Source organism: Acipenser ruthenus, chromosome 24, assembly GCF_902713425.1.
Source record: "Acipenser ruthenus chromosome 24, fAciRut3.2 maternal haplotype, whole genome shotgun sequence".
NCBI classification, from domain to species: Eukaryota; Metazoa; Chordata; class Actinopteri; order Acipenseriformes; family Acipenseridae; genus Acipenser; species Acipenser ruthenus.
In genome coordinates this window covers 13,713,204-13,730,962 of record NC_081212.1, presented here as the reverse complement: position 1 = coordinate 13,730,962, position 17,759 = coordinate 13,713,204, and the positions used below count along the sequence as shown (strand labels likewise).

The following is a 17,759-nucleotide window of genomic DNA, read 5'->3' as shown; positions in this document are numbered from 1 at the left end:
GAATTTCTGAACCACCGGTATAGCAATTAGTGATTGAGATTTGTGGATCAGGGCACGTTTTTAATAAGTAGTGGAAAAACGCAGAAGACAAAGTTAATAAGAATATAGGTCGCTGGCCCTATAATTATACCCAAACAAAACAACAAACTGTGGCTCCAAACAGGGATCCTAACTAAACACTTAACCCTTTCCAGCCCACATGTATTTCTAAATCTCAGAAAATTAAGTTATTCATAAAATGACATATAAATACATATTAGAAATTAGAAATTACAACAGGAGCCCATTTGGGATCATTGGGCAACACTGAAGTAAAAACGTGTAAAACGTGTAATAACGTGTATTAGAAATCTAATACAATTACAAAAACAATTTAAAATATGTGAAGTATGCATTTGCTAAAAAATACTTGATGTTTTCAACTAGGGAACATATTATTAATGTTAAAAAGGTATTATAAAATGAAGTTGACTGTAACATCCATATTGTGTTTTAACTTGTGTGGAAGTTTTCGAAGCAGTCCCTGTCTTTTGTAACGCAGATCCAATCCACATTTAGCACATGGGATGCAGTTGGATTTTATACAGAGCTTACACCTCTGCTTTTCCTCCACATGCTCAGACCAATGAGCAATCCCATCAAGAGCCGGACCAAATCAAACACTGATCGCTCTTGCGAAAGATATAGTTTCCATATCGGATTTTCTTTATCATGAAACCAAAACTAGCCATTTCCAATCCACGAAATGAGCGGAGTGAAGTTTCACAGGAGTAGGAGGGACCGCCAAAACCAACATGAAAACAGCTGTTGACCAATCCCCAGCCGGTATTTGTGACCTATTGAAGGGGCGGAAACAAGGCGGTAACATGCGAAAAGGCAGGTGAAGACAGTCAAAAAAATGAATAAAAGAATAGTCTGTGTTGTACTACTGTTTCATTTGAATATCAGTGAATGAATGCTATTATTTTTATTGTGTAAAATATTGAAAAATACGGACAAGTTTAAAAGAAAACACACACACACGCGCGCGCACACACACTTGACAATTATCTCATTTCCATGATGTCTGCAGCATCGTGCTGCATTGTTCTGTCACTGTTATGAAAGCGTGCCACATTTTTTTCATGATTTTTGTAAAAATCCATGCCTTGCCCTAGCTTGTGTCATTTGTTAACCTTGAGTTTAATCGAAGTTCAATGTAATGAAGCACTGTGCCTTTAAGAAATGAATAATTTGAACAGAGGTTGATGATGTCACAGATGACGTGTGAATATGTCCATGGACTTAAAGTGTTCTGTCTGTAGCTGTAGCTTACTACAAAAATAAGAAATAAAAGAAAATATATCTAAAAGCTTTACCATCACTGAAAGAGACACTGCTTCAAGCAAACCTCTGTGAGTAGAAAAGAGTTTATTGACATTGTTTGTACATATAAAGAAATAATATGTATTGCTTTATAAAACATTTAACTCAAACTGTGGCAAAAATAAAAAAAAGTAGGCTAAAGAAAATGGTCTTGTTTGTGTTTTGTTTAAGGGTGCAACAAACACAACATATATTATGATAATAATACATATACTAATATTTGATACTGTAAATGATTCATTTTAAATTATTCAGTGTGCAAGTGTTCGATATATGACGTCTGTGGAGCGTCTTGAGGCATGGTGTTTTTTTTTTTTTTTAAATATCAGGATGTTTAGTGTCTTTTTTTTTTTTTTTTTTTTACTATTTGCTTAATACGCGATAGCTTTTAACAAGTTTGAAGTTGACTATAAAATCCGTTCCTGTTGGAATTGAGTAGATTTGCTCGGGTGATAACAAACCACTCCCCCTTCTCAACCCACTTCTAGTCAACAAGCGATAGCTGCTTTTTGAAGGCCGAAAAGGGCTTGGTTTTTCTTGTTTTATATTACCGCAAATGCTTTCACATCCTCGTTCGCTAACTTTGATTTGGTCCGGCCCCAAGTCTCGCATCATCCACTGGTCTCTGGGTAACCTTATGTCTCGTGCATCCTCTTCCAGGGAATCCAGGGATGGTCGGCCTCTTTTGCAGTATAGGGACTTGCCAGCTTGAAGTAATGCATGGGCTACTTCAGATTCAGAAGTACATTTTTACGTTTTTGTCAGATGGAAGACTCAGCACAGTGTCTTCACTTATGCCAAGGGAGGACTTCTCAGTGGTCTTTGTGGTGCCCTTGCCAACATAAACATCAAAATCATAGATTATTCCACTTGTTTCTGCACAGACAAATACCTTTATTCCCCACTTGTGAGGCTTATTTTATGTTGCTTCAAAGAGCTCCTTCCTTTGACTGGGATGATCATTTCATCAAATGAGTGGTGCTCCTCAATAGGAATGGCTTGTAGATATTCTTTTCTAATTTTAGAAAGCGGCACTCTCTACAGCACTCTACCTTCACTGCATGTAATTACCTCATACTGGTCAGCACCTCTTCAATATTAGCAATTGTAGTGCACAAATGACTCTCTTGTTATATATAAAATATGCAAATGTCAGCAAATTTCACAGGACGAAACATGTCTGCAGGCAATAAAAATGTGCATTATAAATATCATATGGGACATACTGAAATTGAAGAAGGAATCTATGAAAATGACCTAGGGGTTTATGTTGACTCAGAAATGTCTTCATCTAGACAATGTGGGGAAGCTATAAAAAAGGCCAACAAGATGCTCGGATATATTGTGAGAAGTGTTGAATTTAAATCAAAGGAAGTAATGTTAAAACTTTACAATGCATTAGTAAGACCTCACCTAGAATATTGTGTTCGGTTCTGGTCACCTCGTTACAAAAAGTGGAGATTAGATTGTAATTCACGTTTTCAAAGTTAAAAGTTTGCAAATGTTTTATATCATAATTCCATATACTGGGACGTTGTTTCTTTTATGTCCAAAAGTAATTGGTGGAACATTTGTAATGTTTGACAATAGATTTAGTATGCTAATTATATAAATACATTTGTTGAGTTCATACCATTTGCTGTTTTTTTAATGTATTTATAACTTTGTAATGTCTATTTTAAAATCATGTTTCACAGTTGATACTTATTTTTCTCTTTCTTTCACCTTTCATCCATAATAATTTGATAATTGGTTAGTCTGTTATAACTCCACGGACATGAGGAAAGACAGTTTTCTTCATCTGTATTACACTGATCAACTACCAGATGTTTTGGGACCAAGTTATGGTGAACGATTTCTCAGTGTTATGTTCCTATGGCCAGTCTTTGGGGAGCATTTATCATGTGATTAGTTATGTCATCAGTGATGTCATTGCTGATGTCATATGTGATGTCATACATATTGTGGCAAAGTGGTAATTAGTAGCAGGTGTATAGCAGGTGCAGTGCGGGTGCAGTAATTCCAAATAACAGAGAGACAACAAAGTACGGGTGAAATGAGGGTTTTAATGATTAGAAATCCAACTGTCTGATGACCAGCCAGTAAATAATAAAGAGCTGGCAATACACAGCATTGTGTATTGCACAGTAATGAAAAAAAGGGTTGCAGTCCCGCAAACAATAAACACGGTACAAAACACACACAATCACAGGTCCAAAGTGAGTGCTCTCAGTGCTTGTGGTGAAGCACAATATAATACGTGCTATTGGTGAAAACAAGTGCTGTGGTGATCCGGCTTTGTGCTGGCCCCTGGCGACAGCTCCGGATTTGTTTAGCCGTCTAGTGCTATTTAACGAAACAAACAGACAGTTACTAAACAGAAAACATGAACAAAACACTCACAAACTCTGTTTCAGTTTGAGGATATCTCCCGGTCCTTCCAGTCTCCTCGTAACTCTGAAACCCAAGCGAAGGAAAAGATTTACAATTCTCCGGCCCCTTTTATGCGTTTATACATGACCCCTTGGTAAACGATTACAGCTGACTCTATTGCCTGCAGCTGCTAACTTGTTTACCTTCCAGGTCAATACTTTCCTTCAACGGAGTCTCGTCTTTTTCCAGGCTGACTGACCTCCCAACCCAGGGAATGAACTGTCAGACCAACCTGTCCAAAGCCTTTCCCTTTCGCTACTTCATACCCTCACAGGTCGAGAGGGAGATTTACAACTAGAGCTCATTATATTTCCGTCACAATACGCATAATGGTGCAGAGTTACCTTAACTCGCAATTTTCTCACTTTTTAGGGTTTTGATCGAATAACCTTAAGGTTACTTTAACGCAGTTTTTGCAATGAATTTCCTTAGGGTTTTTTATTTAGTTAAAAAAAAAAGAACAAATTAATTAATTCAAAAAAGGTAAGAAGGTTTCAGTTAACATTCCTTATTTAAATGACAGGTCAGGTTGAAACAAAGTCCTGCTGTGGAATGGATTGCAAGTGCCAGGATTGATTTTGTAAATTGAAAGTAGAAAAATGTTAGCATTCAGGAATAATTAAAAAACATATATGAAATGAAAAACTAATAATACATATCAAATAATTAACGCATTTCTAACAACATATATTTTGAAGAAATAACTATTCAAAAAGCTGTACAAAAATAATACTGTAATGATTTTGCAGAGCATTTTATACATTGCATGAGTGTGTTTCAACCAGACTTGTCCTAAAAGCTCAATTAAATAAGGACTTGTGTGGTTGAAACTGAAGTCCTGCAGTTGAATGGATTTGAAGTGGCAAGGTTACAACTGATATAAATAACAACACAGACATATACAATTCATAATCAATATATTTATAGCACAAACAATATTTAAAAAAAGCAACTCGCTACCCAAAATAACTTGTTTAAACTCAGTTCACAGCACACAGAACACGTCTTATTAGAAATATATTTTAAAGTGCATATAAATTACAACACAATTTATTTGTGTACTTATTAGTTTTTATGTAGCATTTTGATCAAAGTGTTTTACAATGCATTCAACAGATAAATCCTACTGTAATGTTTACATTACTGTATCTAGGCCTATAGGTTACTGCATTTTCTAAACAGGTGTCATTTTTAATAAAGAATATTTCAACATTAAAAACTTTAAAACATATATTTAAAATAAAAAGTCGGCGCAATGTGTAGTTATTTACCATGACACCGGTCGGTGCAGTCTTACAGATATCCTAGAGAGGCCTTCTCACAGACAAGCCAGGTGCTAGATTTTAAAACCTTTGCAACCACAGTTATCCCCACAGTTTTTCACTAAGTGGAGATGCAAAGCTCTGCAATCCCCCTCCCTCTACATGCTTATCACACAATAACACTGCTGTACTCACAATGTATTCAATGAATGTGTATTCACTTTATTGAAACACATTTTGAAACATACCTGAACAATGCAGTGTATGAAAAAGACCTAGGAGTTTATGTTGACTCAGAAATGTCTTCTTCTAGACAATGTGGGGAAGCCATAAAAAAGGCCAACAAGATGCTCTGATATATTGTGAGAAGTGTTGAATTTAAATCAAGGGAAGTAATGTTAAAGCTTTACAATGCATTAGTAAGACCTCACCTAGAATATTGTGTTCAGTTCCGGTCACCTCGTTACAAAAAGGATATTGGTGCTCTAGAAAGAGTGCAAAGAAGAGCAACCAGAATTATCCCGTGTTTAAAAGGCATGGCGTATGCAGACAGGCTAAAAAGAATTGAATCTATTCAGTCTTGAACAAAGAAGACTACGCGGGGATCTGAGTCAAGCATTCAAAATCTTAAAAGGTTTAGACAATGTTAGCCCAGGGGACTTTTGGGTAACTATGGAAAAGCACAATACAAGCAAAATATAAGCATGGGAAAAGCATGGTTAAATGCACATGGCTGTTCGACTACACCACAGTAAACTTGAACTGAGCTCAGAGAATGAGCCCCACCAGCAGGATGATACTCCCCAGGGCTTGCACCTTGGAGCTGAGTGCTGTGGTTCCTGAACTGGGCACCAGTGTGTATTCTGTCACCAGCCGCTGGTATCCCTTTTCTTCAGCAAAGCACTGATACTTTCCATAGAGGTCTGGTTTCATTCCCTCAATCAGGTGGAGGCAGTCCGATTTGCTGAACTGGCAGTCAATGGTCCTGTTGTTATGGTGCCAGAAGTGTGAGGCATGATGGGAGGTTATGGGGCAGGTTAGGAAGTAGGGGGCAGACAGGGGTGCAATGCTTTTCAGCTCCTGGTCTTCAGGGTTTCCCCTCTGGGATCGATAATGTTCAACTAAAACAGAAGAAAAAAGACAGAGTTAAAGTGTTACTGAACTGGCTGGAGGTTTAAAGCTCAACACATTACCTTCCCTAGCTTTCTGCTTTGTCTCAGGCATTCCTGCAATAGCGTTTTCAACATAATCACAGCTGTTTTTATATTTTTATAACATACCCCTAGTCATTAATCTGTTTTGTTATTTTCGTTTCACATCGGCTATGCAGCGGGTCTTCCTGTCTTTTTAATTCACAACATCAGCTGCTTCAATGAAACCAGTTAAATCAGAAGCATTTCATTGGTTCCCCACTCCTCTCACAAAGCATTTTGATTGGTTCATCTGTCCGTTCTACCGGCTCGCTCCGGCACAGGTTCAGAGAGGCAGGGACAGGTTTATGAATACGCATGACAAGCCCCATATCATGGCAATAAATCAATAAATCAATAAATCAGTTCATTTTGTGAGTTAGGGTGGTATAAGAACCAGTAATAAAGCCTTAAGTGAGATTTCACTGCCTAGGTTATACAGTGTCCTGTGTGTTAATATCTTAAGTATAAACATGACTATGAATATGTTTGGAGGTGCTCCCCCTGTACATCTTGCGTCTTCTCTTTACCCAGGCAGGGGTCTGTAAAGCAGCTGTTGTGATTATATGGGGCTTGTCATGAATATTCATAAACCTGTTCCCACCCCTCTGAACCGCAAAGAGGACAGAGAGTTGAGCCAATCGCAATGCTGCACTTTGTCAGAGGAGTCGGGAACAAATGCAATGCTTCTGATTGAACAGGTTGGATGAAGCAGCTGATTGTGAATTCAGAAGACATTGTGACAGGAAGCCCGATGCATTACCGATGTGAAACAAAAATAAGTGATGTCTGACCAGGGATATGTTAATATAGGTAACAAAACAATCGCAATATGTTGAAAAAGATATTGCATGAATATTTAGGATAAAGCAGGAAACTAGGATTAGCAATGCGTTGTGTTTTAAACCCTGCAGCTTTTTCTCTAGCACTTTAAGACTTATTCCAGAGCAGGTTGGTTCATAAAAGGGCTTTGCTCTGTACTTCACTTCTACCTGGGTCACACAATGGTTGTCTGAATATAATTAAATACTTTTTTCACCCTCAGTAACAACACGTTTTACCATTTGTCCAAAATAAAGAAGATAAAGAACATTTTTGATCATAATAGACACAATTCAGTGCATCTTTCTTCACATTTGGTATGGCCTGCTTCTCAACCCCTCACTATAGCTCACAACCAGGAACCAGGAAAACAACAGGAGAGTTCTGGAGTTACATTCTGACATGTGGGTTCTAGTGTTTTTTTTTATCACCTTTCAAAAAAACAAGATGTAAGGACTGGAGGAAACCCTTGAGCACATGCTCCAATATCGTAAGCCAGGATGTAACCCATGAGCCTGTGCAGACTGGTAGGAGTTTTGGCTGCCAGTATTAAGTTCTGTCGCCATCTAGATCTATTTACAGCAGTGTGGCACACTGCCTTGTTACACCAATCACAGCTGGGAGGACAGATTGTCTGTAGAACTGAATACCCAGAGCTAGACATTGCACAGAATACATCACTGAAACATGCATCTAATCACACAAGCAGGGCTTACATTTGGGAATCTGAGTACACTGGCTATGATCACCATCCTCCACATGCTGAACAGCGCCACTAAAAAGAGAGAAAAAACACTTTCATTAAAAGAACCTTTTAATTAAGTTTACATGTACTGATTTCCAAGACGTAGGGCTGGTGTCGGCAATAATCATATCCGACCCTCACAGCCTATAAAATACCTGCTTCAAAGCATTCCAGCACATCTTATCTTCTTAGAAGAACATAAGAAAATGTACGAATGAGGAGAAGGCCACTTGGGCCACCTGTTCTCAACCGGTTCCTAGCAGCAGATTTATCAAAACTTGCCGTTCGTGTAGTAATCTGTGACAGGCACAGACATATTTAGGGGGGGTGAGGTGAGGGGTGACTGTACAATTCTCGTGGATTACAAATTCAGTAGCGGATCTGTTGTCTGTGCTGCATGTACCGTTCTGCTTTAGCGCAATTTTTGTTCCTCCAGCCGCAGTAGGGGTCTCTAGATAAAATGCACTGCTCGCATCCATCGCCGTACTGCTCACAATTCTGCAGGTCAATCGCAACCACCTCGTAGTGAGAACCCACATACAGCTTTTTCTAGGAAACAAGGAATAAAAAGAAATCAGAAACTCTTGAAAGGCTTGTGTTCTTTTGTCTTCAGTCACATTTAGTTTGTTTCTTAACCCTTTGCGGTCCACTTATTCTGCACCTGTCAGGTTGTCAGGTCCAATGTATTTTATATAAAATAACATTACACAACACACACTGTTTAAATTGAACAAAGTCATTTTATTCACAGTAAAACAGGTTTAAAAGTCAATACATATCAACAGGACACCGCATCTCCAGCCCTGCCCCACCCCTTGTTCGCTGTATTTATCACATACCTCTTCAGAGTCGTACATACTGATAAATCATCTCCTGATCACTCAATTATTCACCAAACTCCTCTAATGTTATCCAAGTCACTATTTTATCCCTATAACATCTCAAAAAGCTTGACAAACGTCCGTGATTTTCTTTGAGTGCTGGATGCGGAAGCAGCCACCTGTGGTGAAGGTACTAGTGTGTATTGCTCAGATCCGCCTCCAGTTTTTTTTTCCGGCTTCTCTTGGTCATTCAAAGCTTTTTGCTTCTTTTTTTTGGAGAAAAACCGACTAGGGACCTATGATGCCTTTTTGATGATGTCAGACAGGGTCCAACATTTCAACCGGAAAGGGAATTTTGCAATAGGACCGCAAAGAGTTAAGCCGTACCTGTCGACACATTTCTATAAAAACCTGTGGTGGTGCTTTCTAAATCTAGCTATTCCTAAAAATATAAATCACCCGCTTTACAAATCTACACAGAGGATCTTTGAGCAAGCCATCCCACAAGTGCAGAGCTACTTTCTAGGAATGACATTTAAACCGAATGTTCACTGCTGACAGCCAGAGAAGTGATCCGCAGTGGAAACTCACCGTTGTGGAGTCCAGAATCATCGACTGGATGTGAGATTTGCTCTTGAAGGGATGAATCTCTGCAATAATGAAGGGACTGTGGTTCACCTCCAGCACCTTGTGGATCAAACCACTCTCTGGAAAGAAGATGAATGATTTATTACAAACACTTAATACAATAAATCACAGAACCGGCCAATCAAACTATATAGGCATTATCATTCATTCAAGATGGGATTGAAAACAGGGAAATACAGTCAATCTTGCACTTTGTCTACATTTAGCAGAGGAAGCTGGTTTAAGTATCTGTTATATACTCAGATACTGCGGTCCAGACTGTTAGATGCCACAGCAACAGAATGCTGCTCAGACATCATCCACTCTCGATAAATATATTGCTCATAGTTCCTTAGAAAAGTGTACTGTGCTTTTACCAGGGTACAGCATGGCACAGGATAGCACAGCTTAGTGAAAACATGGTAAGGCACATCTCAGATATGAATCGTCAAGCATTATAAAAAGAAGACTGAAAAATGACTGTGGTAAATGTTTCTAAAGGAGTGCCTTAACTCTTTCAGCCCTGCAATCCTGTATACAGGTCGAGGAATGATAACTCCACTCAAGCCATCCTAGTAGTGAAGAAATGTGTATTTATTTCCCTTTTTATTTTTCAGTACAAGACACTGAAACTATGAATTAGTTGTTTTAGTATTTCTGTAATGAGGAATACACAGCTTACAAACTACTGCTTGTCTAATTAAACCACTATGATGTTTTTAAAATAAATAGTTGACTTTGAATGTGTTTATTTGAAGTGTTTTGTTAACTTGACTAGTGTTATTAATATTGGAGTCTAATTTACTGCTCGCTATTCAAATTGAACCCACACCTGCATGAAGGGAAAGGAAACATCACAGGACCACATCTCTTTTATCAATAGAGATACTGCAGTATATGTGACTCAAGCAATAACTAAATTAAGCACTGGACTTTAAAAATATGTGGTTCATTATATATACCAATAAATATGTGGTACATTATATATACCAGTAAATATGTGGTTGATTATATATAGGACTTCTGATTTTCGGTTTTAACCGATAAAACCCGAAAAAACACCCAGATACAAAAAAATTAAAATCGGTGGATAGCCAATAAACACTGGAAAAACAGTAGAAATGGTTAATCAGTTCATGTTGACTTTGCCCTTTTCCCATTAAAAAATAAAACATACTACAAAATTAATAATAAATACATTTCCCAGTGCTGCTGGGCAATGTCACGCCTACCTGACTTGTATCTATCATTGATTCGTTCTCAATACTTTAAATCCACCCCAAATACTGAGTGACAGCACATTCCTACATTTCTATTGGAGACTCTGCTTGCGAGATTTAAAACGAGATTCCAATCAGGATGGAGGCTTGTTAGCGGGATTTAAAGCTGTATTACAGTTAGGATACGGCAGATTTAAAACAGAATTGTGGTGAAATGTACAAAAATGCCTACACACAAAAACCCCAGAAGAATGGGCCCGTGACCATAGGGATTTCATTGTGGAAGACAGCAAAGGAAAGAAGGTACAACTTAAGTGTGCAAGTACTGTCGAGTTACTGTACATATTTTGAGCACCGTGTAATACAGATCCCCTCCGCTCTGCAGACCCCAGCCTGAGCACCGTGTAACACAGATCCCCTCTGCTCTGCAGACTCCTCAGACCCCAGCCTGAGCACCGTGTAACACAGATCCCCTCCGCTCTGCAGATCCCCAGCCTGAGCATTGTGTAACACAGATCCCCTCCGCTCTGCAGACTCTTCAGACCCCAGACTGAGCACCATGTAACACAGACCCCCTCCGCTCTGCAGACTCCTCAGACCCCAGCCTGAGCACCGCGTAACACAGATCCCCTCCGCTCTGCAGACTCCTCACATCCCAGCCTGAGCACCGTGTAACACAGATCCCCTCCTCTCTGCAGACCCCAGCCTGAGCACCGTGTAACACTGATCCCCTCCTCTCTGCAGACTCCTCAGACCCCAGCCTGAGCACCGTGTAACACAGATCCCCTCTGTTCTGGTCTAAGTGGACACTCACCTGTGGCCAGCAGTAGAACATTGTGTGGTTTCTGACCGGGGACTGTGACTCTGTCCACTTGGATCTTCCTGTAGTGCCGGTCACTAATCATAAAGGGAGCTGCTCTGACAATGGGATGAATCCAATCTGACATCTCTGGGTGGTCTTTTGCCACCTTTAAAACATCGTCTTTCAACGCCTGACTATTATCAACACACTGAAACCAAAGGAGAGTCCAATTATACATTGCAATGTGCCTGCTCTTCAATAAGGGTGCAATGGTCTATGCTGTTGAAGAATTATTCGACATGCTTACTAACTATTCTATCAGAAATTGCTTCTAGAAAGACCAGGGATGATTGTGAGGGAGTGAGGTGGGGAAGCATATCTGGGTTGCACAGGTTTCAGGGCATGATGCTTCACCAAGGGGTTTCAGTGTATAGCGCAACATTAACACTCTTCCCCATCTCATCAGCATGGAGGAGTCTTTATAGAAGCATGGCACATTGTTAAAATGTGAGTAAGCTTTTTGTTAACAGGTAATGAACTACAGAAAAATAAAGATTGATTAAAGTACATACTGTTCCTGGCCTGGGGTTTGGAATTACCCCTGAATAACCTTGAAACTTGGAGTGGGTGAACACACTGTCAATCTCCTCCATAGAGTAGATACAGATGGCTGTCATGTTCCTGGAGCAGCAGGGAGAGAGAGAGATCATTAACATAGCCCTATATATATAGAGAGAGAGAATGAGAGAGAATCTAAAAGCATTGCAGTGACTCGCGAATATAAGGCGAAACCAGTACACACACATACAGACGGTCCTCATTATCATTAATAACTCATAGTACCTGCAGAGTTACAGTTTTGTAAATAACATTGAGAGTTTATTGGATTAGTGTCTAGGAATGTAGATAAACATTTGGTGCAAAATGAAGGTAGTTAAACATGCAGTGTGTGACAGACAGACAGGCAGACATGATCAGCGCATAAGGGTCTTTATGTTTTTAATGAGCTCCCTAAAAAAGTATATTCTGAATGGAACTTTAAAGGAGAGCTTTAGCTTTTAAAATACATCTTCTTACCTCTTAATAGCAATATTAACACAGGTCCTTTGTTCTTGAAGACCAAACAGTGCTGTGCTAGTATATAGTTGTGGCAGAGCAGGGCTCTGCCCTTAGAAATACTGGCAGGGAAGGAGTTAAATTCTCCTCCCTGCCCAGATTGATTGCTTCAGGTGGGAGCAATCAATTAATTAATTATTCAATTAAGGACTGAGCCACCTGGCATAAAAGGAGGCTTCAGCCTCCCATTAGAGGAGAGTTCTGGAAGGAGAAGGAGCCAGTGTTTTGTGTGTGCTGTTTTTCTGTTGGTTTGTGTTTGAATCCAGTGAAGGCAATGCCCAGCCTGGAAATCTTTATTTTTGTTTTGCTTTTTGTTTTGTGTTTATTTTATGTTTAAAACCTTTTTGTTTGGCCCTTGTGCCTATTTATTTGATTATTTTTGTTTATTAAAAAGCTTTATTTTGAACTTTATACTGTCTCTAATCCTGTCACATTTGGTGCTCAGAAGTGGGATAATGTCACCTGGAGGCTCAGGGCAGTATTTTTTGTTGTTGTTGTTTTTGAATTTTGTGAGGTTTTTTTGGAAAAAAAAAAGAAATGGAGCAGGCCCAGGAGGAGTTGGATGACAACTGGGAGCTGTTTTTAAAAGGGCTCGCGGCAGAGTTGTGCCCCGGCTGTGGGGCATATGGGCACACAGTGGCCATCTGCCCCACCCAGTATGAGGAGGAGGAGGAGCAGCTGCTGCTGCAAACAGAGGGGAGAAGGAGGCAGAGAGGAAGGAAGACATGGGAGGAAGAGGAGTGGTGCACCCAGTGCATGCAGTACGGGCACGAGGAGCATCACTGCCCGGAGCTGTTACAGGACACAGACCTGGAGTAGGAGGAGCCCGAATGTCCTGCGCCTGAGTGAGAGGAGCCCGAATGTCCTGCGCCTGAGTGAGAGGAGCCTGAATGTCCTGCGCCTGAGTGGGAGGAGTCCGAATGTCCTGCGCCTGAGTGGGAGGAGCCCGAATGTCCAGAGCCCAAGAGGGTGGAGTCGGTGCGTCCAGAGCCCAAGAGGGCGGAGTCGGTGCGTCCAGAGCCCAAGAGGGCGGAGTCGGTGCGTCCAGAGCCCAAGAGGGGGAAGGCCGAACGTCCACAGTCCAGGTATGCTGTTGCTGCCTCCGCCAGCAGAGGGAGTCGGGCCGCCGTTGCTGCCTCCGCCAGCAGAGGGAGTCGGGCCGCCGTTCCTGCCTCCGCCACCAGAGGGAGACGGGACGCTGTTCCTGCCTCCGCCACCAGAGGGAGACTTTCCAGGTTCCCTACCAGCGTTCAGGGGCTTTGAAGGTCCGGGGCTCCCACTATTGTAGGAAGCTTGGGGGATCCGGCATCAACCCCGCCCACCACCGCCCGTTGAAATAGCCCACCCAAGGGACATAAGGGGACTCTTTGGGGGAGGGCTTGGGTTCAAGGGGGGGGGGAGTTTGACCGATTTGCTGCCTCCGTACTTTGTAAGTGGAGGGAGGTGTGTGGCTGCTAATCCTGTCACAATAGTACATCAATTTTCAATGTTCATGTTTAAGGGATTTTAAAATCTTGGCTAGCACTCTATGTCCAGTGACTGCATTAGCTAATTGTTAATATTGTTGTGTTTCTGTGCAGGTCTACACACTCAAAGAGCAAACGAACAACAGCAGATAAGCAGCAGTATGCAGTCCCAAAGCATCTTGTTTTAAAGAAACACAAACTTTTAAAACAAGCCGCTATTGGAGGCATATTTAATGTCTTAGAAATAGTGCTGACATTCAAGTTTTCAAAACTGGGGGGCAAAGTTTGACCTAAGTGGGTCTCTCTGCCGGTCTGGGTCTCACATCTTTCTATGGCTGATCCTTGGATTTTTTTTGTTGAAATATTTTTTTGTCCTTATGAAATATATTGGTGAAGTATGTAGAAAATTAACCACACTAGACACTCCTCCACTCTGTATCCCCCCCATTCACCAGGCACTTGAGAAGACCCCATAGATAATACCGGCTTGTCCACACTAGACACACCTCCACTCTGTATCCCCCCACTCACCAGGCACTTGAGAAGACCCCATAGACCCTGCTGTCCGTCCAGTTCTCCGCATGCAGCACATACACCTCCTCGAGCCGATTATAGAACATGTTCTCAGAGGGAACCCCGCATGCCAGCCGTGCTTTCAGGAACGACGTCCACATGCTATGCAGTATACTCCTGCTGCCCCCCTGATCCACCTGGAGAGAACAGGGGAGGTCAGAGTCCATCTGGAGAAGTCTCACTAGCCAGTTGGACTAATTCAATACAGGATGTTCAGATTTTATAATGAGAACAGTGTACATTCAGGATGACCTTTGACAGCTGAAGCAGTGTAATCTCCCCTTTCTCCCATATAAAGGACAACATGCTCAAGGACATGGAGGAACTGTTTTGTATATCCAGACTTGTAAAAGTGTACAATCAAAACCGTTTCTCTGTTTGCTTGTATAAGCACATTTCTTTATTGGATGGGTGCAGAAACAGTGAAATCAGTGTGAAGAGTGTCTTGCTGGTATCACCTGGTGCAGGGTACTGTTAGAAATGTTCACTCGCACACATTCGGCCTTGTTTCAGGCCTCCAAGCACATGCTAGAAAATAAAACATGATGCCCCCAAAAATTCTGCAAAACTATTCCATTATTCACACATCACAACTAGTGCACACAGCATTCTATAGCATGCAAGTGAATAGGTTTCACATGTAATATTATTTAATGCTTGGCTATGAGATCCCAGGCACACAGTTCCATTAACACATATATCTAGTCTGATACAGTGTAGCAGTCCTATACGAGACTCAGTAGGAGCAGACCTATCCTGGGAAGAAGCGGCTCAGCCCAGCGTCTGGACTCACTCTTATATATTTATTCCCAACTGCCTGCTACTGCAGAGTCTACAGCTATGGCCAAAAGTTTTGCATCACCCTATAAAATAAACTCATTTTGCTTCATAAAGTCAAATGAAACCTGCTGAATAATGTTATATTAACATATTTAATTATATACCACTTTGTAGTTTTCCATATACTTAACAAAAAACAAACAAACAATGTGACATTAATGTACTACTATTATGGCTTCTGGTATCCTCTTGTAGTTGTTTTGATTACATGCTGTTAAATAAAAGCTCTAAATGGGGTCTCAATCCTAACACTCTAGGTGATGCAAAGCCTTTGGCCAGAACTGTAGACTGTGTTTTGCTTCTTTGCTATGTTGAACTCAGCTTCCTTTTAGCTCCTGCAAGCTTTGCAAAGTTGTTACAATTTTATCCTACTCTGCACTGGACTTGCCTGACCTCAGCACCATGTTACTGGACGCTCAGCTGATGCACTATACCTGCACTATTGCACTACTTTTATGTCATTGTAGATACAAATTGTTTTAATCCTAAATGTGTTACTTCTTATCTCATATTGTATTCTAGTAGTATGTGCACTTACTGTAAACTATACTGTATATAAACATTGTTTTTGCACTGTAACCTTCTATTGCCCTGTAACACCGGTAAGTCACCTTGGATAAAGGCGTCTGCCAAATGAACTAATAATAATAATAATAATAATAATAATAATAATAATAATAATAATATTCAGTCAAATTATAACTGCTTCTCTCTTGCTATTTTCTCCAGCTACAGCTCAGCGTCTGCACACTGTATTTGTGACTCTGCAGCTAACGCTCCTCTGCAGTGTGCAATGTATTTGTGACCTTGCAGCTAACTCTCCTCTGCAGTGTGCAATGTATTTGTGACCCTGCAGCTAACGCTCCTCTCCAGTGTGCAAAGTATTTGTGACCCTGCAGCTAACGCTCCTCTCCAGTGTGCAGTGTATTTGTGACTCTGCAGTACCTTGCAGACTTGAGCGACCCGGGAGATCCATGGATCAGCATCAGCACTGATATTTGGATTCTTCTCCTGGAAGAAGGTGTAGATTTTATCGTTCAACGGATCCTCCTTCCTTCTCACTGATGTTATGCCAATATATTTTGGATCTAAAATTATAAGCATTTTTTTAAAAGTGAGATTCTTAACATTTATAAACCTGTTGATTTTACTTAAAAAAGAAAGCAAGTACTATAATTCAAATTCTCCTTTGAATTAAAGACTGGAGAAAACTCTTTTAAAATAATACCCCAATGTGTATGCTATGGTGCAATTTATTATTTTATTTTAAACATTCACTGTCCAGAATCAAACCCTTGTGATGAATAATTTCTTCAGCAAGAGGGTCCTATGGGACAGCAAGCACATTCAGTCAACTTTAATTCACTATCTGAACAGTCAGCATAAGCATTCAAAACCTAAAACTGAAGTGAAGCAGCAACAGACTTCCTAAAAGCAAGGCAAGCAAACTGAGAAGTTTCTTTAGCCCAGCGTAGTGCTTGGTGTCGTGTTTTCATGTAAATGTGTTTGCTACAGCTTGTGTTTCTTTGAAAACTGCACATTTGAAACCTGTATTGTGAATCAAAGTACATGATGTGCAAGAGTTATGAAATTATTTTGCTAGCTACAGACACTTAAAAACAACAGAAGAAATGAAAGCAACTCACCTTTCTTTGATTTGTCATGCATCCAAACCTTTTTCTTTACCCCCCAACTTCTGCGTAGATCTTTGCCATTTCCTTCTTTGTAAAGCCTACTGGTGGTGTAAAGTTCTCCCTCTGAGAAAAGCACAGAAACACATTGATCTCAATGTTAGGAGCCGCTCTTTCACACTGTATGGTGGAGGTGGAAGACTCTTCAAAACAATGACTCACCTACAAACAGGGAAGGTGCTTTTTCATTTGTAGAAAATGGCGAAATTCCAGCTGGGTTAACCTTTTCAGATGAATTCCATGTGTCTGTCTGGTGAGGGATATGTATAAAACAATTAAAAAATGAAACAGTTTAGCCCGATTGACAAATTAGACAAAAGCAAGCATAAGCCACTTAAAATCTCCAATCATGCACTACATTAACATAATTCAATTCCATTCGTAGTTGATGATGATACATAAACCACATGTGATGGAGAAAGGGGTTCCAGGGTGGGTGTCGTGGGAATGTGAATGCAAAAGATGAGGTGTTTGTAGGTGAGCTTTGAACTAATTGTTTTCCATGTGTAGAGGCTGAGGAAGCCCCTTCATTCACCTGCTGAAAACTGTTCAAAGGACTCATTAGACCTATGGACTCCTACTACACCTTCTGCTGATCTGAGACCTGCTTCAATCTTCTGTGGGCTCCAGTAATGACCTGGGATGGATTTATAATGACTGTGGAAAATGTGTCTCCCAGGGTTTTCAATGTAGAGTGTCTGGAGAGTGTTTTGAAAGTAGCATCTATATACTTGTTCTAACCAGGGACTAAGTAAATACAAATTCATGCTATAAACTTGTGGGTTG

The 17,759-nt window shown here is 40.5% G+C and overlaps 1 protein-coding gene across 1 annotated transcript in view; it reads right to left on the bottom strand.

Moving 5' to 3' along the window:
- Positions 1 to 3,411: 3,411 nt before the first annotated feature.
- Positions 3,412 to 17,759, bottom strand: part of LOC117429031 (semaphorin-7A-like) — a 32,667-nt gene continuing 18,319 nt past the window's right edge. The window contains exons 5-14 of the mRNA XM_034048146.3: positions 17,136 to 17,223; positions 16,929 to 17,039; positions 16,228 to 16,370; positions 14,401 to 14,579; positions 11,860 to 11,968; positions 11,300 to 11,495; positions 9,230 to 9,345; positions 8,221 to 8,366; positions 7,789 to 7,847; positions 3,412 to 6,181 (exon numbers count right to left, since the gene is read on the bottom strand). Coding sequence (XP_033904037.1) covers positions 5,829 to 6,181; positions 7,789 to 7,847; positions 8,221 to 8,366; positions 9,230 to 9,345; positions 11,300 to 11,495; positions 11,860 to 11,968; positions 14,401 to 14,579; positions 16,228 to 16,370; positions 16,929 to 17,039; positions 17,136 to 17,223 — 1,500 coding nt within the window. The 3' untranslated portion in view covers positions 3,412 to 5,828. The remainder of the gene's footprint in view (positions 6,182 to 7,788; positions 7,848 to 8,220; positions 8,367 to 9,229; positions 9,346 to 11,299; positions 11,496 to 11,859; positions 11,969 to 14,400; positions 14,580 to 16,227; positions 16,371 to 16,928; positions 17,040 to 17,135; positions 17,224 to 17,759) is intronic.